Source organism: Seriola aureovittata, chromosome 24 (assembly GCF_021018895.1).
Source record: "Seriola aureovittata isolate HTS-2021-v1 ecotype China chromosome 24, ASM2101889v1, whole genome shotgun sequence".
Taxonomy (NCBI): Eukaryota; Metazoa; Chordata; class Actinopteri; order Carangiformes; family Carangidae; genus Seriola; species Seriola aureovittata.
The window spans coordinates 9,400,934-9,427,647 of NC_079387.1; the positions used below are offsets into that span (position 1 = coordinate 9,400,934).

Below are 26,714 nucleotides of genomic sequence, written 5' to 3' on the forward strand. Positions count from 1 at the left end.
TCATATTATATTTTCTGGCACAGCGATTTCACTAATAGCTCCCTGAAATATGTTTATGTCAAGGAAAATGGCAAAAAAAAAACATGCCCGTGTTTTGCACTGAGCTGGCCAGCTGCTGTCTCTGACTTCATTCAGATGTTCCTCATAAACTTGTTAACTGGTAAATTCCCCCACATGACCGGTGTTGGTGGGAAAAAGTCAGAACAAGTCGGATCCACAGGAGCAAATGAAATCAGGACATTCATGTCAGTGTGCATTTGGTGGTAATTTGATTTTCTTATGTCCTGATCACACTTTATCAACACACATATATACAGTATATATGAATATTCTGGTTCACGTTTGTCTTAAAAACAGTGCAGTAGGCCTTTATTTAATCATGGTAGTGCTTTTCTTGCATACATCATTAGTGATCTGTCACACAATAGGTTACATTCAGTATGGCCACGGATAAAACAACATAAAACAATTACCCCTGCCTTTTCAGAGCAGATAGATCAAATAACATTTCCACACAAATAATATCACCTTGGAAGGAAAATATGACACTGAGTTCTTGCACTCTGATTCAGAAGCATGCACTGCAGATGTTAGTTTCTTCAGAAATGGTTTGAACAGCTGGACCCAACGGTGAGACGTTCACTGCCTTCACTGTATTTTAAAGTGTCCTGTGAAACTTGTTGATACGAGAGATGCTTTAACAGCGGTCTACTTCAACTAAATGACTTCACTGGTAATTAACTTCAAGAAACAGTACCGGTGTTCTCGCAGCTTAAAGTTAAACCCAGCTGCAATGTTGCTTCTTTGTTGTCTTGTATGAAGTCAGAAGTGTACATGGTCATTTACAGATTGAGTGTGCTGAAGTACCACCGTGTTAAAGAACACATGGATAGCATTTTTTCCCCCTCAGTCCTGAAAAACTTAGTTAACACAGATGCACTGATTTTGGTCTGAGAACTGGGTCATAAGCAAAAATGTTCAATTAAAGTAAATATTGCTTACAGACTGCAGTCAGTCATGAGATTCAGGAAATGTGTGAGATTATGAATAACAGAAGGAGAGGGAGAGTGAAAAAAATAAACTATAAAATCTGTTAGACAGTAAAAATCAACATAAAATAAAAAATAATGTATAAAAGCATACTAAACTTCAAAAACAAAAATCTAAAATCACACACATACTGACTCAAAATGTCACAAATCTCACACTTGGATTAGAAATCGATTAGCTTGGAGACACACAAACGATTCAAAACATACATCATCCCACCATTTCTTGTGCAAAAATATTTTCCTAAATGAATGAAACTCTTAGATATGACAAAAATGTGATGGCACATTGATATTTCCTTTCTCAAAGGATAAATAGTAACATACAGAATACAGACAACAATTGAAGAAAATACATAAAATAAGGAGATGAAATCCTACATTCAGGCTCCAAAGCCTTTTTTCTCTGAGGGTGAATTTCTTCTAAGTGCAAATTGTTGTCTCACAGCTCACAAACAGATGAAGAGTTTTTGGTCAAAAAATATTGTTTCAGAGACTCTTCCACCCTGTTATCAAACAACAAACAATCTTAGGGCTGATTTTTCCAACAATGCTGAATGTAAATTACATATTGCAACTTTAATCTGTAGCATATTGATAACGTTGCTGCTGTGTAAAATGCGTTTTGACAGTGTAGGCTATGTAGTTGCACTGTGACTCCAGTCTTAGGTTTTCACATAGTTTCTATTGTGTAATTGTGGGTTAGCCTGGATTTGGCGGCGCATATTTTCAGGCTGCAAGACCTTTACACAGATGATATTTGTGAACTGTGAAATAAATTTACTATTACTTGATTCCTGTCAGTAATGAAAATTGCAACAAAAAAAAAAGAAGCTTATTTTACATGTCAAACTATACAAGAATCCATTGTAAAGTAGGACTTTGTGGACAGGCTAAAGTCAAGAATGCTAACGCCGTTTGTACAACTTTCTATTTGTGTGGCACCAAATTAGCTATTGAGCTAAGAGCTATTTGTAAGTTTTCTCTGCCGTTGCATGTGGTATCTTGCCAGTAGCAGGTGGTGGTGATTGTTGCTTGACAAGAGCTTCAGCCATTTTTTGCGTTTGCAAGACTAGAGGTTATAATACACCCTCCAAGCAGCGCTGCATCCTCAGGGATAGAGGCTATGGTGAATCGCTATCGGAAAGAGACGAGGCGGGCCGAGGCTAGCTGGCTAGCTGGAAGTTAGCATGCTAACTTCAGTGGAAGAAAAGACGCGATAGAGACAAGAGTTAACATTGGTGTTGAGTTTTCACTGCTGGAGACAGCTGTTGGCGAGTGAAGGAATGAAGTTTCGCATCGTTTCTTCCGGACTGGTAAGTAAACATCCGCTAATGCTAACGCTAGCTACGTAGCAATAGCAAAACTTACAAATAGCTCCGTTAACTATCACAGTTTGAAAACGTATTTGCTGCCAATAAGTTAGTAAAACAAAGTCAGTGATAGAAACGTTTCATTTTCTTTTCGTATTTCAATTTTGTCGGGTCTCTTTTTGTTCGTTTTGGTGGTTAAAAAGATTGTGAGTTTAAGCTAACTGTTAGCGTCGGCTAGAAGCTAGCTCTCCCCGAACAGCTAAAGGCAAATTAGCAACAGCTAATTCCTGTCCAAACGTAGTCAGACCTAAAAGTGAGAAACACCATAAATCTTGGTTATAATGGTCAGAGAAGTCTTTTTGAGGATCAAAGTCAATCCTTCACTGTTTTTTTTCCCAGCCTAAATGACCCTTTTTTTAATGTTAATTAGCACGCTAGGATCATATGCGTACCCACTAAAAACAGTAACACAACTTATTTTTGACCACTAAAAGTTTGACAGATGCTGAGTGAATATAACATCTTGATTTACAGATTAGCATTAGCCACATTAACTTGATAAACCCGCTACATCGATCCTCTCTGTGCATTGTTTTGTCTCCCACAGAAGCGTAACTGAATAAAATTTGCAAGGAATGCAAAAAAGAGAAAATGAGAACGATGATTATCTGGTCCCTGATGATTCCACTTTTAAAAATGATAATCTGACCAAAACATTTAACAGAAAAGGTTTGGTCTTTGCAGTTTTAGGTGTATTAGCCATATTGGTGCTAAAACTCTGGTCCATGGATTGCTTTTGCTTGCTTTTATTCTGGTCCATTCACGCCATTTACAGATGGTGCAAGTCCTCAAAAAGCAGTTTGTCATGGCACAACACCTTCCCAATGGCTGATTCCACCACATTTCTTCAATAAATTGGTAAACCAATTTTTATGCCCAACTTGGTCCTCAGCAATCTTTCAGATTATCTCTCAAAGGTACCTGCTTTGATGTAGTTGGGGAAGCAAAATGGTGACGCAAATGCAGACAATCGTTAAGATATTTGTCTGTTTTATGCTTAATTCTGTGGGGTGCAGAAATATGTTTGAGACCCGCAGTAATAATTCTGTGGTGTGGAATAGAAGTTACTGTGATGATGGTGGTGGTAGTTGTTGTTCTGTGGGGTGGAGTAGTAGTTGTGGTGGTGGTGGTGACTCTGGATGTTCCCGTAGGCAAAGAGGACGGGGGCGGTGGAAGATGGCGGTTGCTGGGCTGACGCAACGCCCGCCGTCAGAGTCCCGTTACATTGGATGGAGCCATACCAACTGGATGCACCCAGCTGGGGAGTGGTGGAGAGAAGGCTGAGAGGCAGAGAGAGGAGGTGAGGAAAGAGAAAGACGATAAGAGATAAAGGCAAATCAGTTAATTGAACAAAAGATTCTGATAGACTATCTGTGCTTGTGTGTGTGTGCGTGTGTGTGTGTGTGTGTGTGTGTGCGCCCACCTGGCTCGATCAGCCCTACTGTTAATGCTTCTGGACAGGTCGTCGTCACTATCATACCGTCGAGGGTTGTCAAAGAAATAAGCTCTGGAGCTGAAACTGTGGCTGTTGATCATCCCTCCTGGAGCCTGACAGATATAGAGATATTAAAGTGTCGTTATGGTTTGTTAGATTTGAGAAAGTCCACAGTCCATTTGCACTTTAAAGGTTCTGTTATACCAGGTTTTGGTTGGGTCTCTGGACTCTGAAGAAAACCACCACTAAGCTGGTCGGTAGCAGCTCCCAGAAGAACAAAATGATCCCAAACACGATGTAGGCTTCACCACTGATCTCCTGCACGTCAGCCTGTAACACACACACACTATATGATGCTCTGATTTACTAATTTAATACAACTTACCAACTCACAATAAAGCATTAGCTTGTTGTTTTTATATGTTAGTTTGTATATGTGTTAAAGTAACAAAATGGAACATGCTAATGCTCCCATTCCCCCACTTGCTAACCTAAGCTAATTGCCTGCTAGCTCTGGCTACGTAATTACCTCACAAAGAAGAGAGTCGTGTAAATCTTATCATGTAACTCATTAAACTATCACGTAAGTGTATCTCCAAAAATGTCACACCACACTAGCTCTTTCCTCGTGCTGCAGTCTTTATGCTAAGCTAGGTAGTTACCAAACACAAGACAAGAGCAGCATCGATCTTCTTATCTCTCGGCAACAAAGTGAATAAGTGAATTTGCCAATATGTCAAACTTTTCCTGTAACTCTGCAAATGGTGACCTAACCTTTCCCCCCGAGTTATTTATTATCCAGCACTGGTGATACGGCTCATTTAGCCCTAGCACTCCTTGGCTTTAGCGCACAAGCTAAAGATGTTGTTTTATTTACCACATTTAACATTTAAAAGCACCACAAACAGGAAATTATCAGTCAGCTATTTACTGATGCACACTCAGAGACACAGATATACGGAGTAGGGACATAATGAGATGCTCGCCTCTGACAGCTGTTATACAGAGGGATTAAAGGAATAATTTGTAATGTCAGATTATGCCCACACATACACATTGTGCACATACACACAGAAACACACATGATGAAACACTTTCAGATGGGCTGTCCATCTCAAGGCCTGAGCCCTGATGTAGGTCAGGACACAAAGACACACAGACACAAACACACACACATGGTTATTTATAGCCAAACAAAGCCCTTTACCCCACTAAGCATTGCTTTCCCAAATCTCCTAACATGGATTGTCCACACACACACACACACACACACACACACACACACACACACACACACACACACACTCTGGAGTCTAGGTTTCTGGCTAAATAAATCTTATTATTATTATATATCTTATTTTACATCACGCTTGGTACATTACCTGGTCAGACACGCTGTACCAGCCATAATTAAAGGGGTTGGGTCTGTCCTGTGGTGACAGAGCCACCACCACCAGGTTGTAACAGGCTCTGGATGTGTAGAGGAGAATCACCATGGCTCCTATGGCGGTGGCCTGGCACACAGACGTACCCTGGAGGAAGAGTTACTGTGGTTATTAGAGGCTTACACTCATGTATCACACAGCTATTGGCCTGTAATTGAATGGCAGATATGGGCCACTGATGTGATCCACAAATATAACACAGGTCTCTCATCACCAAAATGACTGAAATTGAGTTTTAGGCGACATAAATATAAGCGTTAGTTCCCATTTATTGTGTATATCTGTCAAATAGATGACAATGAATTTATCTTTTGCATTGTTATTAGCACCACAATTCATACATACAGCATACAAATCATATTCTCCAGTAATAAGGGAAAATGCTTGTTTGCTTCAAGCATGTTTTTTTAAATTTTCAGTAAAATTTAAATGCAAAAACGATTATTCCACCTGAAATCGTGACTTTTTTTTTGCATATCGTTCAGCCTTAGTTATCAGTGTTTAATTTCTCAACACAAAGCAGCAGTGTAATCATTTTTGCCTGAGTAAAATGCAGTCTGCAATTAGTGATGTTATGGTTTCACCTTAGATTCCAGGTAAACATTGGCTGAGGACATCTTGGCAATTTTGAAGATGCAGACGGCCAGAGAGATGGCGCACAAGACGAAGAGACTGTCGTTGATCAGGACACGGGCCAGGACCGCATGTCTGATCCCCCCATCACTGGAGACATGAAGGTTATTAACTTGTTATAATAACAACTCAGTGTCTTCATATTCACACACTAATATGCAGGAGGAAATGTTTTATCTATTGTTAGCATTTTTATTGTTGTTGTTTACCTTGGCGATTCTGAGCGCTCCAGAGCTCCTTGCACTAACAACGCACAAGTCAGATTCACCACCAGGAAAAATATACTGAGAGACAGGAAGAACAAACGCAGAGGAACCCTGGAGAGATAAAGATGAAAGGAAATACAGTCAGTAAGAGGAGGGCCAAAACAAATGTATTCCTACAGTTTCCAACAACTAATTAAAATTCATATTGTTCTGTCGAAGCAGACAAACAAAGTCTGGAGATAGCTTATTAAAACCATACAACCATACTCTGAATTTCTGCTTTTAACAATCAAGGACAAGAAGAATATTGCATGTTATTAGATGTAGATATTGACAGTTCCATTTTAAATATTTTCCAACTAAAAGTCAAATTACAAACAAACCAAAAAAAAAAGAAACTGCAATTTACATAAAAAACAGCAACATCAATACAGTAACTGACTTACTTGTATTTGGTGAGCTCTGGGGAATACTTGGCTTTAGCTTTAAACATCACCTAAAGAAAGAAAAGAAAATATATTATTACAGATATATAATTTTTATGATCTTTTAACAATGTATTATCAGTTTATACAAGGGATATTTAATTAATTTAATAAAATAAAGAGCAAGTGGAGCATGTGAAAATGAGGCAGGAGGACAGAGGACAAAGTGGTGGTGAGATTCTTTTAGGAGCAGAGTGTGAACTTAACAGAGCCTGAGGAGATTCCTGTGTGTCACTGAAGTACACACACACACATACACACACACACATACACACACACACACACATACATACACACTTGACATTGAATTTGACTGATTTTGACATCTGCATGTATGATTTGACACATTAACTTAAACTGTAAACTGTAGGAGGAAATGCATAGTTAATGTTATGTTTATATATATATATTTTAAATACTTTAAATTGCATAAAATACAAATAAACTGAATTGCATATGTGATTACAGGTGAGCTGAAAAAAGCAAGAAAAAAGAAGAAGAAGAAGAAGAAGAAAAAGGTAAGCAGGACACAAACTGCTGCAAATGATTAAGTACGTTTTTGGAAATTCAATTCAGAAACTGTTCATGCAAAAAAATAACCTCATAGAAATGTCTGTTGGATGATCTGGTCAATAAAATACCTCACAAACAAGGTCCTTGAAATAAGTTCAAATCACATCAATATCATAAAACTCACTGCTTTGTAACATGGACCAAAATGTCCTTTTACACTTGCATCAGCAAAGAAAGCACAGGTCATGTTCCCGGTCTCCCAGCAGCCTCTTCACATTGACTTTCATTCGCTTCCATCAGGACAGCGGAGGCACTAACACATATATATGAGGTCTTTTATTCTGTTGCTGTTGGCCTCATAAAATAAAATGTAATTTGTGGTGATAGCAGCTGTTGATGTGATGAGGCTTCTGTCGGTTTTTAGTAATAAGCAACAATGATAACAGTGATGTTGCATTAACTTGTTTTTATTTAAATCGTTGCTGAATGTTTTAGTATTTTATGATTCATTGTTGTCTGTGAGCCAAATCCCCCGTCGGGCACAATAAACAACCAGAGTCATAAAAGGGACTGACATATTGGCAGCAACATTTAGACAAATATCATCTCTATTATCTACTGTTATGTAATATTATCTGTTAACCTTTCCTAATTGTAGATAAGAAGGAGATGTAAGCCAGAAGCTGTGTAATGCAGTCACATTATGTAAATGGCCCAACAAAGAACCAGCGGCTTGTTAGCAGCTGTACAGACAGAACAACGTATATGTAATTTAAAGAGCAGATCTGCGCTGTAGCAACGTAAAAACAGACTTTTAATAATAATCTAAATTGGACTTTAAAACAATGTCGTCTCAGTTTGAAAAACATCTGCAACGTTCACACATTTTTTAATAAATAAATGTCTGTTTTGCTTCTTTCTCTCTACGAGTTAAGCAACTCAACATCCTGTTCATTTGCTGATCCAAGGAAAAATGTAAAGGAAGCAACGTGCTTTACATTTTGATTTCTTTGTTTGGTTATTTATATTGATTTCATTTCCATTCATTGATTACTTTGTTAATTACTTTTATCAGTTCATCTTTCAGTCTATAAAATGTCAGGAAATAGTTAAAAATGCCCGTTGTAATGTCCCGGGGCTCAACACCACAAAACCTAAAGATTATTAATTTGATTGTATTGTCTGGTGTGAAAATGATCTAAAGACTGGCCGACAAAAACTACATATCAGCTTCCAGCTGCTTTGCTGCCAACATGTTATCAGCAGTGACCTTAAAACAAAAAACATCAAAGGTTGCACAAGTCCAATTGAAGTGAACAGAAGCTGGGCCACTGGCCTCCACTGATCTAGTTTAACACTCACTTCCTGGAATGACTTTCTGCTTTTGAAAAGTTGTTTACCGAAATGCAAAAAAAAAAGTCTTATTAAGTTATGAAGTGGCACAAACAGACGTAAACAACATTATCTTCGCTCAGTCTAATCAAAGCCTCTCGTCTGTCAGACCCTTCAAATGATCCGATTACTGGTGATAATGGTTCATTTTTCATATTGGCACACAGCAACGCAGTCAACACTCAGTTTAAACACACACACACACACACACACACACACCTACACTCGCACACATCAACACTCAGCCTTTTGTGTGAGAATGTAGGCCAGGAGGAGGTCATTTGCAACCTAGAAATGAAGCAACCAGCCAACAGAGAACAACCAGATTACACACTGTATGTATACTGTGTGTGTGTGTGTGTGCCACAGACATCTATGTATAAATACGGCTAAATCAACATTTTCTTGCAATAGAGATGGTGTTGGAGTCTTTAACTGACATGTGCCCTTATCTCGTAAAATTTGCCACGGGGAAGTAAATCACAGGTCGGGCCTCATCGTCCTGACTCATCAGAAAACCAGTATTTCCACACATGCATTTGTGTGTGTGTCAGACGGTGTCACATGTGGCCTGATGTTATATCAGCTCACGGTGTTTATTACCGTCAGCGAGTTCAACATTAAACAGTGCTGTCCAGCAGTGAAGCACTAATGCAGGAACTGCGCTGTGACATTGGTTAAACAAATTAATAATCAAACTGGAGTCAAAGTTTCTGTGTCTGTGTGCAGACAGCACAGCTCTGCACTGTTGTTTAGCTTCTGGAGACAAACAGTTAGTGATGATGCTTTATACGCTTTGATCAGACAGTGAGGGCACTTCAAGTTCCCCCTAAAATAATTAAAACAAAGTGCAGTCTCACTCTGTGTCATTGATTAATTATAGTTTAAGACAGTGGTTCCCAACCTTTTTGGCATTAGCAGGTCAACAACAGTGATTGCACTTTCTCAGGTGTTGTATTTGAATCACTTACTGAGTCCTAAAGGAGTAAAACAATTAAAGAAACTGTTGAACTCTGTAGAAGGAATATATTTGATTCCCTACAACCCCATTTAGCATCTCGTTACGTTTGAGATTTATCTTGTGGACCACAGCTGCAACAATTAGATTACCTTGGACTGAGAAATAAAATTTCAATATATTAGTTGCATTACTACTTTGAACCCTGTGAGGGGCCTTATTGATTTAAAATGTAATGCCTGGTGGGGCACAGGAGAGTAGGTCTGTCCGGTTACAGGAGGGACAAATGTTAGACAAGTTGTGTATTTCTCAGCCGACAGTTGTCGCATAAACACACAAAAAAGAACAGCAATTTGTCGGCCAATGAAAGTCTATCATTCATGTGCATATTGGCCAACCAGCTGACCTGTAAAAAAAATGGGATAAAGGTAAAGTTGCAGGATACAAAAACTGAAACGATGAACTAAAGGAAGCTAAATAGTTAGCGATAATTCTCTGTGGGTTTGTCACTATGAACAACCCCGAATATAAAAGTAGGTGTTCCGTTGTTAAGGTAAAAATATTGATTATAGCATCTTTAAGGTTAAACGTTCGGACAGGTGTGCCCTCTTTGGATGTGGGTCAAGACCTGCAGCGCTGCGGCACGACGGTCGCGGAGCTTCCAGTTTGCTGAGTTTCTGCTGAGGAGGAAAATATGATATTACTCAGGTCTGACCAGGCCAGACACAAACCACAGGCAGGAAAACTTTGTTCACAGAGCTGGCCAGTCACATGGCATTCCCACCATAGATATAGATGCATATTTTTAAACCTTTAATGATGGGTTCAGCAGATATGGAAGAACACCATTTTGTTGGTGATGGCAGAAAGGGAAAAGGCCGCTGTTGCCACATACATGTGAGGTATGTCCGTTTTCGTGCACATCACACAAAGAGCAAAAAAGAAAAAAAAAGGAGGACATTTACTTTTTATTGAAATGAGTGTAGTTTGTAGGAACTTAACTGGTCAAAGATCAGCTGATGTGCTACAGTGTTTATTCAGCAGTCAGATGACACCATTTGCTTCATTACCTAATCTCCACCCATATATGTGATAGAGCTACGTGCTGTGTTTGCCTCTGAAGCCGTGGTGTTACCAACTGGAGGCCCCAAAGCGTGTAGGTGTTCCAGAGAAACAAACAGGTCTTTGACATTTGGAGCAGGCAGGTGTTAAACAACAGTGACTGACCAACTGTTCCCTCTCTCACACAAACACACACACACACACACACACACACACCTCTGGGATAACATGCTGCTAACAGGAACATTTGCTTCAGTCTTGTCCACGTATTGGACAGAAAACGTCAATGGAGGCCGGGACTTAATGCAACACTGAGCTTTTTACCAGGAGAACTTCACATCTCTCACCCCGGGATATGAACAGTCAATCTGCAGAGCTTTCAAATCAAAAAGTCAAAGCCAGTGAACCCACTCTCCTATGTAGGCCAGCGATGATCACAGTGACCACATTTCCCCCTCTGAGGAAGAGGAAGCCACTGCTGCAGATACATTTTGCGGGGAATGACTGCTATTGCAGAAACCATACAAGCAAAAAATGTGACTTTAAAGTTGGGAAACAAACATGTCTTAACAGCTACATCTTGACCGCGCACATTACTGCATTCTGAGCTGCTAAAAGGAATAGTTTGATATCTTAGAGTATGCGCTTATTTGCTTTCTTGCCAAGAATTAGATGAAAATATCACGCTCGATTCCGTCAGTGAAGTATTATGCTGGAGCCAGAAGATGGTTATCTTATCTTAGCGTAGCATAAAGAGTGGAAGCTATCCAAAGGCAATAAAATGCATCTACCAGCACCTCAAAAGCTCAGTAACCAACACGTTATATCTTGCTTGTTTTGTATGAGAACTAGCTGTTGTTTTAAACGGGGTTATCTGAGGGACTATTTTCTTGGCTGTGCACAGTGACCTAAAAGCTATAAAAATGTGTTAAATTTAATCTACGACTGAAATTTATGACTATTTTCATTCTAAATTATTCCGCTCTGCTGATATGTTCTCATTAATCAGTTAATCAGCCAGTAAAATGTCCATCATTATTGCTCGAAGCCAAAGAAGGTGCCTTCAAATGTGTGTGTGTTTTCTACTGATCTACTGATCAATTCACCTAATTAATTATTTCAGCTCATAGTTTACCCAATGTATTGAATTAGTCTAATGGTGCATTCAATTTAAACTGGGAAGTTGAAATTTCTGAATTCCCAGTGTGAATTTCAAAGTCAGATTTCCGATTCGGATTTCAGAACTTCAAAATCCAAGATGGCTGCTCTGTGCATGAACACACAGTATACTGTTTATTAGAACTTGTCTTATTTGTGTCTCATTAAATCAGTCATACACACAGCACTGTGCAACCTCTATCCGTGGATAATATACTGTGTAATGTGTTGTTATGATCTGGTATTGCTCACAATAACAACAACAAGAAGCTTCTGATTTGATTGTTTGTACTAGAACATCCATTTGGGCCTCTGTCTAAAAAAAAACAACAACTTATCGTTTACTGCAAATTCATGGTGTATCTTTAACTTGAGCTAACGGAGTATCTTAGGAGAGCTTTTGCCCACAGTGTGTTGGGTGATGTTGGTACAAACAAATGAGGACTCGGCAGAATACAGTAGAATAGACTAGAATACCTGGCACTTGCTTTTATGGCGTTACATGTGAAATCAAATGAATACACTGAGAACAAAATTGCAGTGTCAGCTATTTTATGAAATCAGGTCATACACACAAACCCTCTCAGACACCTCTGTCTCTCTCTCTCTGTCTCACACACACACACACACACACACACACACACACACACACTCAGTCCAGTCCTACCTGTGTGAAGTAGAGGTTGAGCAGGCAGAGGGTGAAGAACTGCAGGCATACGGGGCAGCAGTAGAGCAGCCAGTAGGCCAGAGGCTGCAGCTGGTTGGCCTGCACCACATTTTTAAAGTAGAAAGAGAAGAGGGTCGTCCTCAGCGCTGCCCACAGCAAACACAGAAACAAAAACACGCTCTGGTAGCTGAAGCGCTTGTGTCCGTAGTGCAAAATAAGCCAGAGCTGCAGGTAAACGAAAACAAACAGGAAAGAGTAGAGGACAGTGTAGATGGTTGTCAGACTGAGCTCCAGTGTTGGGGAGATTGCAGCTCCAGGGGACTCCTTCAGTGAGGTAAACAAATGGGAATTAACCTCCTCTCCTGCCGAAAACATCTCCACTGGTGGCTCGCACTAACACATGGGATGCTGTGAAGGCTAAAGCACTAAAACTGGGTCAGACTTGGGCTAAATTCACCGTGGATGACAAAAAGACGAGGGTATTCGAGTGAAAAATTGCAATAATAGCAGTTTATTCTGAAAACAAGTGGCATGCTGAAACTGCGCCGGGCTTTCAATCCGATATTGTGTTGAAGAAAAATTGGAGTCTAGTTTTTAGAGAAGCTGGGTTTAAAAAAAAACAACAAGAAGGCGAGAGAGGAAACAAGAGAGAGGTCCCCCTGTGATTCTCTGCAAAGCTGCTCTCCGCAAAAAACAACTTGAGGGGGGAAAAACCTCCAGATCAGCTGTGATGCAGTTTAAGACCCGCCCCTTGCTCTAAATTAAAGCGGAAACTAGCTCTGCACGAGGCGCCATCTTGGCTCAACACCCGTATCATTTTCATGTGAAACAGCTGACTCCGGAGACACAAGCTCGAGCCAGTTTCCGAGCTAAATCTCACCAGTGAACCAAACTGTCCACGCCCACTTTCTCAGTGCCCCCCTCCCCATTGGCTAATCGTGCCGCCCAACCTCCACAGCTCTCTCACTTCATTGGTTTATGATGATGTCAGCTGTAGAGGTGTCCGTCCTCCGCGCGCTTGTCATCGGTCATTTGTTCAAGTCGAAACTGCTTCCCAATCCGATTGGCTCAGAGGAGCACGTGGGCGTTCCTCGCAGAAAGAGAGGCATCAAAACAAATTCGCAGAAAGTAATGTCAAGTTTGTGAGAGGTAAGCAGCGTCGGCGGAAAAGGGGTGTTGCCTTCAAAGTAAAAGCGAAAAGTTTTGATTTGCACGGGACAACAACCTTGGACAACAACGAATAAGTTATAACTATAAAACAACTTTATTCCCATCAACTACATTTGCTTACAGAATTATTTTCGTGCTCATCGTACTGAGTAGTATGGACTACTCAAAAACAAACGCGTCAACGTAGGATTTTATTTTCAAATGGTAACCGGAAATACGGTTTCAACTGTATTAGCTTGACTGATGGAGCATCATTCCTCTAAGATACATTTTTCAGCTTTCACTGTTTAGCTTCGCGAAAAATAAGCTTACAAACTAGCCATGTCTGTGGCCTACACCTCCCACAGACACATGTCGACGTGTTTATTCTGAATTTACAGGTGTTAGCTTTAGCTAGCTCTAAAAACCCATGGACGAATATAAACCAACAGGCAGCTAACAAGCATAGCTACTGAATTAGCATCATCTATATTCCTAACTAAAACCATTTTTGGACTTTCCTCGGGATTTTACACTAATAGGAAAAAACTCCTGCTTATAATTGGCGTCATAATGTGTTTATTTCCGTTTTCCACGGTTGTAACTGTGGCTTTTAACGTTTTTGCCACTTGGAAAAACAAAAGTTGAACCTTAACCCTCCCCCGACTTTCTCAGGTAACAGTAAGCTAGCATCTCTGTTGTCACTACTTGTTCCTTTGCTCACAGCTCTCGTGTTTCTATTCAGAGACCAACAGATATAACAGTGCAAATCTTATGAACTACTAGTGAGTGTTAATAGTTTGTTTGGGACCCATACATGGAGTAACCCTTTGGAAACTAAAGCTGACATCATTACAGCCTGTGTATTCTGAGTAATAAATGGGACACAGCTGCTTCATGTGTAAACATTTAGCTGAGAGATTAGGCATGAAAAAACACTATCAGAGCACAGTTCCTGTTTCTGTTATCCATAAATGTTTGTCTAGTAAACATTAATGCACAGACAACGTAGTTATTTTATCTCATTATGTGTGCTTTTGTTGTTTACTCCTCCATGCTGATAACACTTCTGCATCTCCTGGTTTCACAGAGAGAAAAATACAGTCTGCTCTGCACAATGTGGATGTGTATTGCTGCTGTCCTGTTGTGGACCAGGTCAGGAGGATGCACGGAGAAGGCCAACACATCGGACCTAATTGAATACACCGCTGCTGACTTCTATGAGAAATTGCATTCTGGGAAGATGATGTTTATCTATTTTGAGCATAAAGGTAGGACGCTCACTGTGTAGCAAAAGTAAACAACTCACATTTGTATTGAGAACATGTCCCTCAGCAGTATTGTAATGTATTCGTCAGAGCCATCGCTCACTTCAAATGTTCCTTTCAGCACAGGGGTGTTGCATATGCATTTAGCTACCTCTCAGACATATTGATATTTCACACATGCAAAGCAAAGTTAGCCAAACATGCTGACGTGACATCTCTTAAATGAATTTTTGGAAAAGTCTAATATCTGAAAGCTGAGTCGCTGGGGAGTCGGTTTAACTGCACCATCAATGGATCTGCTGCATCTGTATTTGAACTGAGAAGAGTCCAGTAGGGGAGTAGAGCAGGTTTTCAGGCACGCAAAGACAATACACTCACGTCTCTTGAAGGCCATGGATGTTAGGGCGACTGCTCTGAAGTCGTTAAGGCAGGAGTTCTTGGTACACTTGGGCAGGAGGTGATGATGGATTCTTTGAGGCTTTCCTTTTTGGACAATCGTCTAAAAGTAGCCCACACCACCAAATCTTGTGTTTGTCTATTTTTAGATTGTGCTGCAGTAATCAGGGGTTGTTGTACAGCATTGTATGTTTAAATTTGTCGCTTTCCTTCTGTTCCCTCTCGTCATTGCATGTAAGGCAAGTGGTGTCATGTGAGTTCAGGTCGGGAGGAACCTTTGGGTGACACTTGAATAAAAATATGTCTTTATTCATTTACATTAAAAACGCCATGTCAAGTTCCATTCTTTATTCAAACGATACGATCCTTTATCTCCATCGTGTGCCTGCTATTTAAAGCATCTCTTGTCACTTATCAAGTATAACAGTGTTCGGTCTCTGCCACCTCTGTCTCCAGTCTCTCCAACCATCTCTCTCTTCCTGGTGGAGCTGGAGAAATCAGCTGAAGTTCTGCAGGATTATGGAGTACTGGTTGGCAAGGTAACCATAGTTATAAAGTGCTCCATCTGTCAAAGAAGTTGCTATTAAAGCTCATGTTTTCAAGTTTTTATTACTTCAAGATTTGGACACAGATGACAGCAAGTGAATGTGTGGCTGATCCGAAGCTTTCGGTTCTCTCTGTTCAGGTCAACTGCAATAAAGAGCCGGTTCACACATACTGCACTGATGAAAGGCTCCTGCACTCAGCTTTTCTGTTCAGGTAGGTTGTGTAGACGTGAAGTACTCAATGACGGTTAGTCACAAAACTCAAAAAATAACCAGAGAGTATATAACAGGACAGTTTTTCGATTTGGGCCACAGCTGGAGACATGTTTTTTTTAGCTTGTATTCCTTTACATTTTGGAAATGCTGTTTACAATGTGCTCATGCATGTAGAGAGAACTGTCACTGCTTTGATGCTGAAGTTATAAGGAGATGTTTGTGGATGTTTATCTGCGAAGGACATCTGAGATAATGATCTCCTCAGAAAGTGTACGTCACACTGAATCTAAAATATGTGTATCATGTCTGTGTTCAGATTTGACTGAGTTATAACTGAGACTCAAGCTGCTGTAACTGCTGACTGGTGGTTAACATGCAAAAAAAACCAGAGCCTTAAAAGATGATAACTAACATTGTTTTTAGAAGAGTGGCAGGTACCAACCCGTCAAGCCTCCCACACCATAATTTGGAAACCTCACTCTCACCATTTGGTTATCACATTACAGAAACAGCCTCCAGAGTCAAATCAAACGAGACTTCTACATTGACTCATGATTATTAAAATTATATTCATCAGTCGAACAAGAAGTAGCAGTCAGAACACACTTCCACAGAACCACAAACTACTATGAAGGTGAATCAGCACATTCTCTAAAACAGCAATAAACCAGCGACAGAGTATTTGGTGCAGTGTTTTGTCTCTCTCTAACTCTGCCCACGTCTTTGTGTCAGGGCTGGCAGGGAGTTCTTGGGTTTGGATTTGGACACTGTGTTTGACGTCAACTCCATAGTCTCTGAAGTCCTGTTGTAAGTAAGCAACACTCCCTCAGTTATAATGCCACACAGCTGTGGGAGATTTTACTTTCCAGTCTGCACTTGTATCTAAAACACTTCAGACAGATAACGTTTTCTTCTGTTGCTTATTTATGTATTTCACTGCATTTAATGCTGTTTATCATCATCTCATACAGACATGTGAATTATAACCCCAGCCTGTAAACAGCAGCTCTTCTCTTTCTCTTCCAGCGCCATCCTGCGTGAAGAGGTCAAGTACGTCCACACAGACGCCGACCTCTTGGCCATGGAGAAAGCAGCCAGGGGGCAGAAGGATATCGTGCTGGGTTACGTCCGCAGTCTGGGAACACAAGGTATGAGCATGGAGGCTCTGCATGTTAGTAATGGAGATTATCACACTGATGTGTTTAACAGCTGATGAACTGGCTCTTGTTCTGTGTCTGATTAATCGTATTGTTTCTGCTGATCGGATCACTTCAGAGCACAGGTCGCTGATGGAGACGGCTTATGTGTACGGAACCAAATACCAGTTCATCCTCATAACGGGAGGACCAGTCCTGAAACATTTAGGGTGGGTTCTTCTTTTCTTTTCTTTGCTTTTCCTTTCTTTTCCTTCACAGTTCCCAGATTGTGTTTCATGAAGGTGTCTTACTGTGAAAAAACAGAGGGATAAAGTGATCAGTCTGGTTGAAGAGCTGCTTGGAAACACAGACCTGAGACATCGAGTACAGATCACATCGATTCACAAAGAGCAGCACATAGAATACGGAGGGTCAGATATTACAGGAGAATGTTTGTATTCACTGTCTGTCTCTCTCTCTCTCTCTCTCAGTGTCAATGAGTCGTCTCACTCGTCTCAGGTGTGGTTCCTCCACTGTGGAGTTCACATTAGGTTCATGACCCCGATGACCTCTGAGCGCTGCCCTCTGACCCGCATGAGGAAACCCCTGTCCATCCTCAGCCTCCACTCCTTCCTGCAGCTCATGGAGGCTCCACTGGTGGTAAATAGGATGCATTTAATTAAAGGGGCAATTATTCGTAATGAGCACAAACCACAACAGCCTGTCCCCTGTTTTTCGCTGTAATTACAGACTGTGTTCATTAATGATCATTGCTTCACTGTCAGGACGTCCGAAAGGTTAAAGCTAATTAAACCGTTAACATGTACATAATTGCATGTGTCTCTCTGCTGCCAGTCTGAAGTATACGACGACCCCTCCGTGGTCCCGCCCCCACAGTTCCCCTACCAGCAGACCCCCCAGGTGTTCCTGTTCTCTCGCCCCGCAACCGAGCACCTGGACCTGGACACAGCCACCACCCTGGCCTGGAGGCTCCGTGGCATTGCCCTGCTGCTGCTCGTACACAGGTGTGTAGCAGGTACAGGTACATCTCTGAGCCGATAAGAGATTGTTGTTTATTTATTTTTATACCATTTCTAAAAAAAATTACATTACAATCACAAACACATTGTATAGAGCTAACAAATGCTGTTTTTTTTCCCCCCTGTGTTTTTACTGTATCTGTTTCCTGTTTCTGTTTCTCCAGCAAAACTAATTTACCTTTGTCACTGTCTGGCTGTGTGTGTGTGTGTGTGTGTGTGTGTGTGTGTGTGTGTGTGTGTGTTTAGGCAGAGTGCTGCAGTGAAAACTCCTGATGAATATAATGTTGCTTACAGGCTGCCTGAGAAGGTATGATGGTCACGAACAAAATAAACAAACGAAATTACTTGTTATTCTTACCCATGAGTGCTTTACTTCTGTGTGTGTGTGTGTGTGTGTGTGTGTGTGTGCACTTCAAGGGTTCTGAAGTCAAGTATATGACCTTGCACAACCTCGATGAGGTGTTGGAGCTCTTCACAAATGAAGAGGAAGAGGGAGGGGAGGAGGAGGATGAAGAGGAGGACGAGGATTCAGAGTTTGGTAAAATGTCCAGTGGTAAAATGGAGAGAATAAGACTGAAAAACAGGAAGCAAAGGAGGGAGGAGGACAAGGGAGAAGATATACCTGTGTATTTATGTTTCTGTGTGTGTTTACAGGGCAGCTGGACGATGAAATTGCAGCGTCTGTCTATGAAAACCGAGGCAACCTGCTGGACATGGACTCAATCACCCAACTAACCTCTGAAAACTTCCACACTACAGTAGCACAAAGCAGCCTGACGGTGGTGCTCTTCTACCTCAAATGTAAGACACAGCCTCTGACATTAGTGCAGTGTCTTTGGGGGAAATGTGCTGTTGTTGGAGATGTGCTCTTATTTTCACACTTTCTATTTAAAAAAAAAAGGGCGAGAAGCAAATGATTATGATTTAAAATAATTAAACGTGGATTGAATTAATTGTAGTTTCTGTTCTCACCACCAGGGGATGCTGTTTCCATGGCTTTTCTCAGCTCCTTCATTGAAGTTGCGGAGAGGCTTGCAGGTAATCGGGAGGTGACAGTAACAGACAGGAGTGGAGGTTTTCAGGGTCTGACACTGTGACCCAGTGTCGAGGAATATAAGACCGTGTTCAGAGGACGTTCTGAGTCTTACTAGTGTCAAAAGAAATTGACAGTGCTACAGAAAAAAGTAAATACTCTTTGTTTTACATGTTTGTAATATTTGGAGCTATAGAGTTTTTGGGGGGTGTAAACAGGAAGTATAATGTTGCCATGGCGTCTGTGAGTTAGCTCTGAGCTGCAGCTTCATCCAGCTCTGTTTTTGTTTACATTTTTGGCAAACTGATTATTCTCACGCATCTCTGTCGAAGTCTGCTTTACGGTGCGTTCGTGAAAACTTGTAATTTTGCCACCTCTGATCTCAGATGATTTTAGGTTTCACTATGTGATTTATTACAGTTATAAGTTTAGACAGTTTTGAAGTGACCTGATGTTGATGTTTTCCTGGTCAACGCTCTTTTTCCTCAGACTCCGAGGTCGATGACGTCCACATGGGCGCGGTCGACTGTGGCGAGTGGACCGACCTCTGTGCCGCTCAGCCAGGCGGTGCTCTCCCGGCCCTGTTTCAGCCAATCACAGCCTTCCCCGTTGTCTTGGTGCTCCGCCCCCAGGAGTCGGCCCAGCACTACAGGGGCATGCTGGGTAGTGAGGCACTGCATCGCTTCATCATGCTGTAAGTTTTTCTTGACTGTGTCAAAGCAGGAGTTAAATTATATCGTTATCGTTATGTTATGTAGAGTATTACTGTTTCTATGGAAACAGGCGTAGAACGTCTTCTGTGACTGGAGTGAGAGAAAAAAACAGCCCTGATGACGTCATAGTGATGTCAGCGTCAGGTTTCTTCCTCTTGGCCCTGGACAGGTGTAATTAAAGACGCTATCAAGTTGCATCATGGGAAATGTAGTATCCAGAGTTAGCTAATTAACTGGAGTATCCCTTTAATTACATATAACACATTCAAATTTGCTCATTCAACCCGTTACAGCGGCAAGAAAAAGTGTGTGAACCCTTTGGATTGACCTTGTTTTATTGATCTTCATCTTAATCACGAATATAGACAAACACAGAGTCCCTAAGCTCATATCATACAAACTATTATAATCTTTTGTGTCTTATTCTCAGTGCTGGTGGGAGAAGTAGATAGATTCAATAACTGGTTGAACCTCCTTTTGGCACCAGTAACGTCAAAGCAGCTCTTCCAGTAAAAGCTGATCAGAGCTGCACAATGTTCAGGAGGAGCTTTAGACCATTCTTCATACAGAACTGCTTCAGCTCAGACTTCAGTTCATTCCACAGGATCTTTTATTAGATTAAGGTCTGGGCTCTGGGCCGATCCAACAGGTGGATTTTCTCCGTTTGAAGTCAGCCTATAGTTCAATTTATTTACTTACTTTGATGTTTGGGGTCATTGTCCTGCTGCATCACTCAGCTTCTCCTGAGCGTCAGCTGGTGGACAGACACCCTGACGTTATCCTGGAAGAGACCTGGATAAACTTGAGAATTCATTTTCCCTTCGATGATTGATCCTGAGTCCCTGAGATCTTTTTTGTGAGGAATGGTCCACATCTGCAGAAAACTCAAAATGTTTTAGCTCTAACACGAACCTTTGATCTGGATTCATTGACTGGACTCCAGTATACTTTTGTTAATTGAAGGGTTCACATACTGTTTCTAGATACACTGTGAATGTTTGCATGAATAACACATATAATGACTTGTGTGTTATTAGTAAAAACAGATTGTGTTTGTTCCTGATAATAACTACTAAAGATCAAATCAAATTTTAGGACAAATTTATACATAAATGGATATAAGATAATTCATGAGATAATTCAGATCTTGTTGCTGCACAAAGAGCAGAATAAACAAACAACTTGATCGTCATCCACATAAAAACAAACAAAACTCAAAATTCACAGTATCCAAAAATGTAGTAAATATTCTGCTGCTTCTAAAAATCTCCATATATGATAAAGAATGTGAAGGAAACATCCTGCCGTTCCCCACAGGGATGTTTGCTTTGGACATCAGAGTGATGTCAATGACATGTAAGAACAAAGGGTTACAGTGTGTTTGCATTAGACCTCGGCCTAACCTTAAAGAAGCTACTATAAATATATATAAACTCATAAGAGATCGTGCACATGTTGAAACCGCTGCTGCATGAAAACATCCATCTTAGGGGACATTTTATGAATACTTCTTAAGTCTGAAGGATTCTTGGAGTCCGTGCTTATATTCATGTGCGGTCATGTTCTCTGTAAGTCAGGAGATTTTCCTCAGGCAGAGCCTCTTTGTCCTGTAATCTCCCAGAGACTTGGATCCGTGCTTTTGTTTTTTCATCATGTCTTGATGAAGGAGTCTCAGCATGAGACCAGTCAGACCAAGTTGTTGTCGCCATTTGTCCTGGACAACATCCATCAGGTCCAAACACACCTCTGGGCTGTGGAAAGAACTGTCAGCGCAGAGTCCATTTTCATTTACTTGAAATAAAAGCTTGAGTCTTGCTCACTCACTCGTAGTAATTCTTTAGAAATAACAGTGTAAAAGCTGCCTGTATGGGGATGTCATCTTTTAATATATTATTTATATACTATTTACTGTCATGTTTTGTTCTGTAACCAGGAGCCGCCCTGCGTCTCCTGCGCCGCTGTCCACCCAGGAGGATGTGATGTCATTTCTTCAGGAAGTGCCTCACCCTGAGCTCGCAGGCTGTAAGCCTGACAGAGTGCTGGGGCTGTTTAAGACAGGAACACATGCAGGTAGGAAGCGGCAGTTGTGTGTTGGCATGATCAATGCATCACAGCACATTATTGGCTATTGATGAGCTGAGAAATTTTCTAATTGATGATATGAAAACTTGGATTTCATCAACTTTTTAATGGCCATAGAAGCTTTGCCTCAGTCAGTCAAAAGGTTGAGATGAATCTACACTTAAAGGATAAGGTTGGTGTTATTGTGCATTTTTCTTAATGCCAAACAAATCGGAGAGTCTCCTGCTGATGACGCAAATATGAAAAAACTGGTCACAAATATTTATGCTTTTATTTTTATTTTTTTAAAAAGCCACAGTAATTTGCAAATGTTCCTCAAACTCGAGGAAAAAAGTTCACTTGTTTGAAACTGTTTTCAAGCTAAACAGCAGAAACAGTGTTTATGTTATATGTTTATGTAAAATACCAGGAAGGTGTGAATGTACATATTTGACTGGCTGCTGCAGCCGCGCCTTGCTAGATCACAGAGGAAGATAAACCAGGTTCAGCTCAACACAGTGCAAAGCTCAGTCTGATCTGGACTTTAGTGAGTGTTCCTGGCAGCAGGTGTGTGTCGGATTGAGTCAAAACAAAATACAGTGTGTGTGTGTTCATGGTGATAAACTCTTTTTCAAGAAAAATATGAAATATTAACAACTTTATCTCTGGAACTTGGAAGACCTGAAAAGAAAGTTCACATTTTAATGAAAGACGGACCAGGTCATGACCCGGTCCTGCTCTCTGTACAAACCACTGGCCGGTCCACTGTCACCGACATCATGTGATGGTGTAATGTTGACGTCTCTCTCTCTTGCCAGGAGTCCCGGTGTTTACCGAAGCAGCGGAGTCATTGAGAGGAGAGGTGCTGACTGGTCTGTTGACAGACGAACTGGCAGAGAAATGGTAACAGCTCTAAAGTCAAGATCCTAAAATTTGGGATTTTATTTGAATTTCTTTCATCTGCTTTTATCTAGAAGTGACGAAACACAAAGTACGACGCGGAAATGAGAAGGTGCATTTTCTGAGTTGTGTTTGCTCAGTAACATTTAAAGGCAGCATTTCTGCCAGCACTTTAAAGCAGAACGAGATGGTATCTGTGAAATAGGTTTGTTTTTGATGGGTTCAGTTCACATCAGCAGCCTGTCAAAATACAAATTCAAATTGGATTCAAATCCAGTCGAGTATTGAAAGGTTACTTTTGTCAATGTATGGTTGCATTTTGTAGAGGTTAAAGTATTCCTGTGTCATTAAAAAGTCTTATATTGGCTCAATGTATTACCTTAATGTCTTTAATAATGATTTAAATTCTTTTTAATTATTATATTTCTATTTTAAATACATTTTTTCTGTCTGTTTGTGTGTATATTTTATATCATATGGTGTGTGTCGTGTGTGGGTTTGTGTATATGTGCGTGTTTTGCTGCTCAGGGCTGCAGACCACACCGTCGACCTCCCTGCAGTGTTGGTGTTTCCATCTTGGAGGACACACACTCGTCCCTCCACGCTGCCCGTGTCGTCGGCTGAAGAGCTGCTCACACACATCAACACAGCACTGCTGCATCCTGTGGTAAATCCAGCTGTGTTCATTTGTCTGTCTGTGTCGTATAATCATCTTTGCATTGAGAAACACTGAAAAAAGGAGAATGTTTTACTATAATTGGACAATTAGGAGTAATACAGCCAAATGGAAAATTCCCAGGTCTCAGCTTGTGCTTTTCTCTTCATTTAAATAAACTGAAGTGAAATCGCCCGATGTCAAAACTTGGTGTGGGTGTTTCTTGGAACCCGAGATGGAATTGTTCACAGCATGTCACAGATAACAAGCTCCATATGTGGATTCAGTTGTGCATGTGTGGTTTCTGCAGTAAATCAAGGCCGCAGAGGGATGCATCATTGTCTGAGTCACGTAAACATATGGAATTAACTGAAGTGGAAGCAGCAGTGTTTTAATCTACATGTTGCTCAACAACACGACCTCCAACCAGTGACAAGTTGTCTCCTTTTGGTGGCGCTGTTGTCCTGATTTAATCAATCCCAGAATGCAGCAAGGCCTAATTAACCATGTAAAAGAAAGATTTCTATCAGACCTTCTGTAAAGCCTCTCTGTTTTATTTATATTTATGTTGTCACTGGATCACTGGAATGACTCTGTTGCATCTCCAGCCTGAACTGACGGTGGGAAACCTGCCGTCCTTCCTCTCTCTGGGTAAAGCCCTCCTCCTCCTCTTTGTGGGAGAGGAGGAGGACGAGATCGGACGGAGGCAGAACCAGGCGCTGGTGGGGGAGATGAGACGAGTGGTAGAGTTGGGGGAGGGGAGGATGGAGCGATATCTAGCCTGCTGGATCCACCTGTAAGTGCACCTCCCACTGTTGTCAATCAATCTCATTATTATTTGAGTATTTTATTAATTGCTGGTGTGTTTCCCAGTGGCCGTACTCCGGCTGGCATGTCCGTCCTGGGGTCATACCTGGGCTCTATGCCCCCCCTCCCCGCTCTGGTCCTCACCCATCTGCCCTCTGGAGATGAAATCTATCAGTACCCCCCCAACACCCCCATCGTGGCCCGCTCTGTCCTGCAGTGGCTGCAGAGGATCGAGGACGGGACTCACTCACCTGCAGGTACGGAGGAGGAAGTGTGTTTAACAAAATAAAAGTCTGCAATATAATAAATGTGCACAGGACGTTTCAACCTGTAGTAATTGATATATTCACTTGAAGCAGCATCTGAAGCAGGTAGAAATGTGCATGGTTTCCTTAAGCAGTTGTCCTCATTCACGTTCTTTAAAACATTAATGAATCATGTTTTGACTAGTACACAAAACAGCAACAAATCCAAATCATAGTTGGACTTAAAAAAAGCCTAAAAACTGGAACCAAAAGTGGTCGGAGAGCAGTTTTGTAAGGTCTTACTGTTTACTATATTACTGTAAGTATTATCCAAACAGTCATCGCAGTAGAGCCAAAAGAGATGGATCACTGCAGTGATTCAGTTGATCTATCGTCTCAGTCAGAAACAGGGTGAATCCTGAGAAACAAAGAAACATTATCAAGCTCCTCACTTTCTCTCTGAGTCACTTCCCCCTCTCTGTTCACTGTAATTGCTCCATAAAGTCAGTCATTTGCCTCACAGCGTGTTTGTTGTGAGTATTAAGGTCTGTTCGGCACCTGCTGTTGAAGTGCAAATATCTGCATCTAAATGTGTTTCCCAGCTGGTGAATACATCCGTAAGTAGAACGGAAGGAGAGCACATACCTCCAAACAATCCTACGCAGACAATAATCTGGATCTGACTGACACGTGTGCAGCATTGGCACCGCAGATGCAATGGTTTCTTCCCCGACCTGTTCCTTAATCCCTCCAGCAGTTTGGTGCAAATTGGTTCAGTAATCCTGCTGACAAGCAAACAAGCAAGCAAACAATCCAACAGACAAAACAACCACCTTGCTGGAGATAATGCAGGTAGTCACAACAATGCATGCAGCGATTAGGCGGCTAACTGCAGTGATGACTTTCCAACTCAACAAACGTCTTGGCTTTGCAGCTGGCTGACTCCAGTCCGCACATCATCAGCACAGTGTCTGCTCTGTGTGCACTTCCACCAGTCTCCCATTTCCACTTACAAATATACAGATTCAACATCAGATTTAACGCGATGACACCATTTAATGGCATTTAAACCTTTCCTACGTGCACTGTTGTGTTTATGGCTTTTATTGATCCACGTTTTATTTCATACACTATAAACAGATTAATTAGAATTATTTGACTTCGCCTTTTTAAATCAAGTCTGCTTCTACTCTTCAAAAGTGGATACCGTCAAATGCTTGTGATTTATGGGATTTCATTAACTTGTACCAGACGAAATAAAGAGGGTTGAGGCAGGTTGTGTGTCCCATGAGTTGATATAAAAACAGAGTGGTAATAAAGCTGTTTCTGAGTTAAAGGATGAGAGAAGTTAAAGGAATACGGCACCAGTTGTACATGTTGGTAAAACGTACAGATTTGAGTTTGTGGCCTTTCTGTCTGAGGAATGTGAACGACATGTGCGAGAGGCTTCAGGTTACTGATGCACTGAACGTAAATGAGTCTTTACATGAAGGTGATGATTGTTAAAGAAACTTCAGCCTTTAAGGCACAACTATCTGCAGCACTTAACCCTTCACCTCAGATCCCTGTGTGTTTGCCGAGATAAGACTTGTGTCAGACCATCTGAACCGAGAGGATTATTATCTGTTAATGTCGTCCAGCACATTCCATCCATTCTCCACGGAGAGGCTGGAGATCTGCAGAACTTTAAAGCTGCCTAATGGTGTAAAGCCTCCAGTTTTCATGCCAGGCAGTTTCAGTAGTAATTTTAATGATGGTAAATAGTATTAAATGAAATCATCTTGAACCCTTTATCAAACCGAACTTTGCAGTGAGAGATCTCTGTGTTGGTCCGTCTCTGCAGGGATGTTGGCGGAGGACAGTTGGCCTCCTGCCGTCAAGTTCTACGACTTCCTGAAAGTCATGGACGCGCAGGAACCCGGCTCCACTCAGCAGCAAGCGCCCAAAGAGAAACAAGAAGAAGAAGAAGAGGAAGAGGAAGAAGAGGAGGAGGTTGTGGGTGAGGAAGAGGAAGAGGCGAATGTGGGAAATAATTTGGTGGTAGAAGAGGCGACAGATTCGTCCTCCAGCTCTGCTGCTCCTGATGCGAACCCTAACCCTCACTCTGAACTGTAACCGATTACGAATGGAGGGAAATGACACGAAGCCATTGATTAAATTTGTTCGACTATTGA

The 26,714-nt window shown here is 41.3% G+C and overlaps 2 protein-coding genes across 3 annotated transcripts; one reads left to right on the forward strand and one right to left on the reverse strand.

Annotated features, from left to right (window-relative positions):
- Positions 1-341: 341 nt before the first annotated feature.
- On the reverse strand, positions 342-13,126 carry gpr137c (G protein-coupled receptor 137c). The gene is made up of 8 exons (XM_056370187.1): positions 12,377-13,126; positions 6,588-6,637; positions 6,145-6,252; positions 5,887-6,025; positions 5,240-5,389; positions 4,062-4,187; positions 3,846-3,970; positions 342-3,702 (listed from the first exon to the last, which is right to left on the reverse strand). Exons 1-8 carry the CDS (start codon positions 12,749-12,751, stop codon positions 3,420-3,422), a joined length of 1,356 nt encoding a protein of 451 aa, XP_056226162.1. The 5' UTR covers positions 12,752-13,126; the 3' UTR covers positions 342-3,419.
- Positions 3,637-26,714, forward strand: txndc16 (thioredoxin domain containing 16). 2 transcript variants are annotated; one of them, XM_056370185.1, is made up of 22 exons: positions 3,637-3,722; positions 5,892-6,039; positions 7,095-7,144; positions 14,616-14,796; positions 15,646-15,728; positions 15,875-15,948; positions 16,683-16,757; positions 16,977-17,098; positions 17,226-17,316; positions 17,578-17,746; positions 17,942-18,111; positions 18,373-18,433; positions 18,544-18,664; positions 18,781-18,927; positions 19,105-19,164; positions 19,649-19,853; positions 21,806-21,942; positions 22,752-22,836; positions 23,362-23,500; positions 24,097-24,284; positions 24,362-24,552; positions 26,384-26,714. In XM_056370185.1, the coding sequence occupies exons 4-22, from the start codon at positions 14,643-14,645 to the stop codon at positions 26,653-26,655; spliced, it is 2,544 nt and encodes an 847-aa protein (XP_056226160.1). In that variant the 5' UTR covers positions 3,637-3,722; positions 5,892-6,039; positions 7,095-7,144; positions 14,616-14,642; the 3' UTR covers positions 26,656-26,714. The 2 variants fall into 2 exon arrangements, with proteins under 2 accessions (XP_056226160.1, XP_056226161.1); XM_056370186.1 differs by lacking the exons at positions 3,637-3,722; positions 5,892-6,039; positions 7,095-7,144 and adding an exon at positions 13,794-14,200.

Coding starts and splice junctions, on each gene's coding strand:
- gpr137c (XM_056370187.1), bottom strand. CDS start 12,751: ATGTTTTCGGCAGGAGAGGAGGTTAATTCCCATTTGTTTACCTCACTG. Junction 6,253..6,587: donor CCAGAGCTCACCAAATACAA/GTAAGTCAGTTA, acceptor TTATCTCTCCAG/GGTTCCTCTGCGTTTGTTCT. Junction 3,971..4,061: donor AGAGACCCAACCAAAACCTG/GTATAACAGAAC, acceptor TATATCTGTCAG/GCTCCAGGAGGGATGATCAA.
- txndc16 (XM_056370185.1), top strand. CDS start 14,643: ATGTGGATGTGTATTGCTGCTGTCCTGTTGTGGACCAGGTCAGGAGGA. Junction 15,949..16,682: donor CACTCAGCTTTTCTGTTCAG/GTAGGTTGTGTA, acceptor TCTTTGTGTCAG/GGCTGGCAGGGAGTTCTTGG. Junction 18,112..18,372: donor CTGCTGCTGCTCGTACACAG/GTGTGTAGCAGG, acceptor GTGTGTGTTTAG/GCAGAGTGCTGCAGTGAAAA.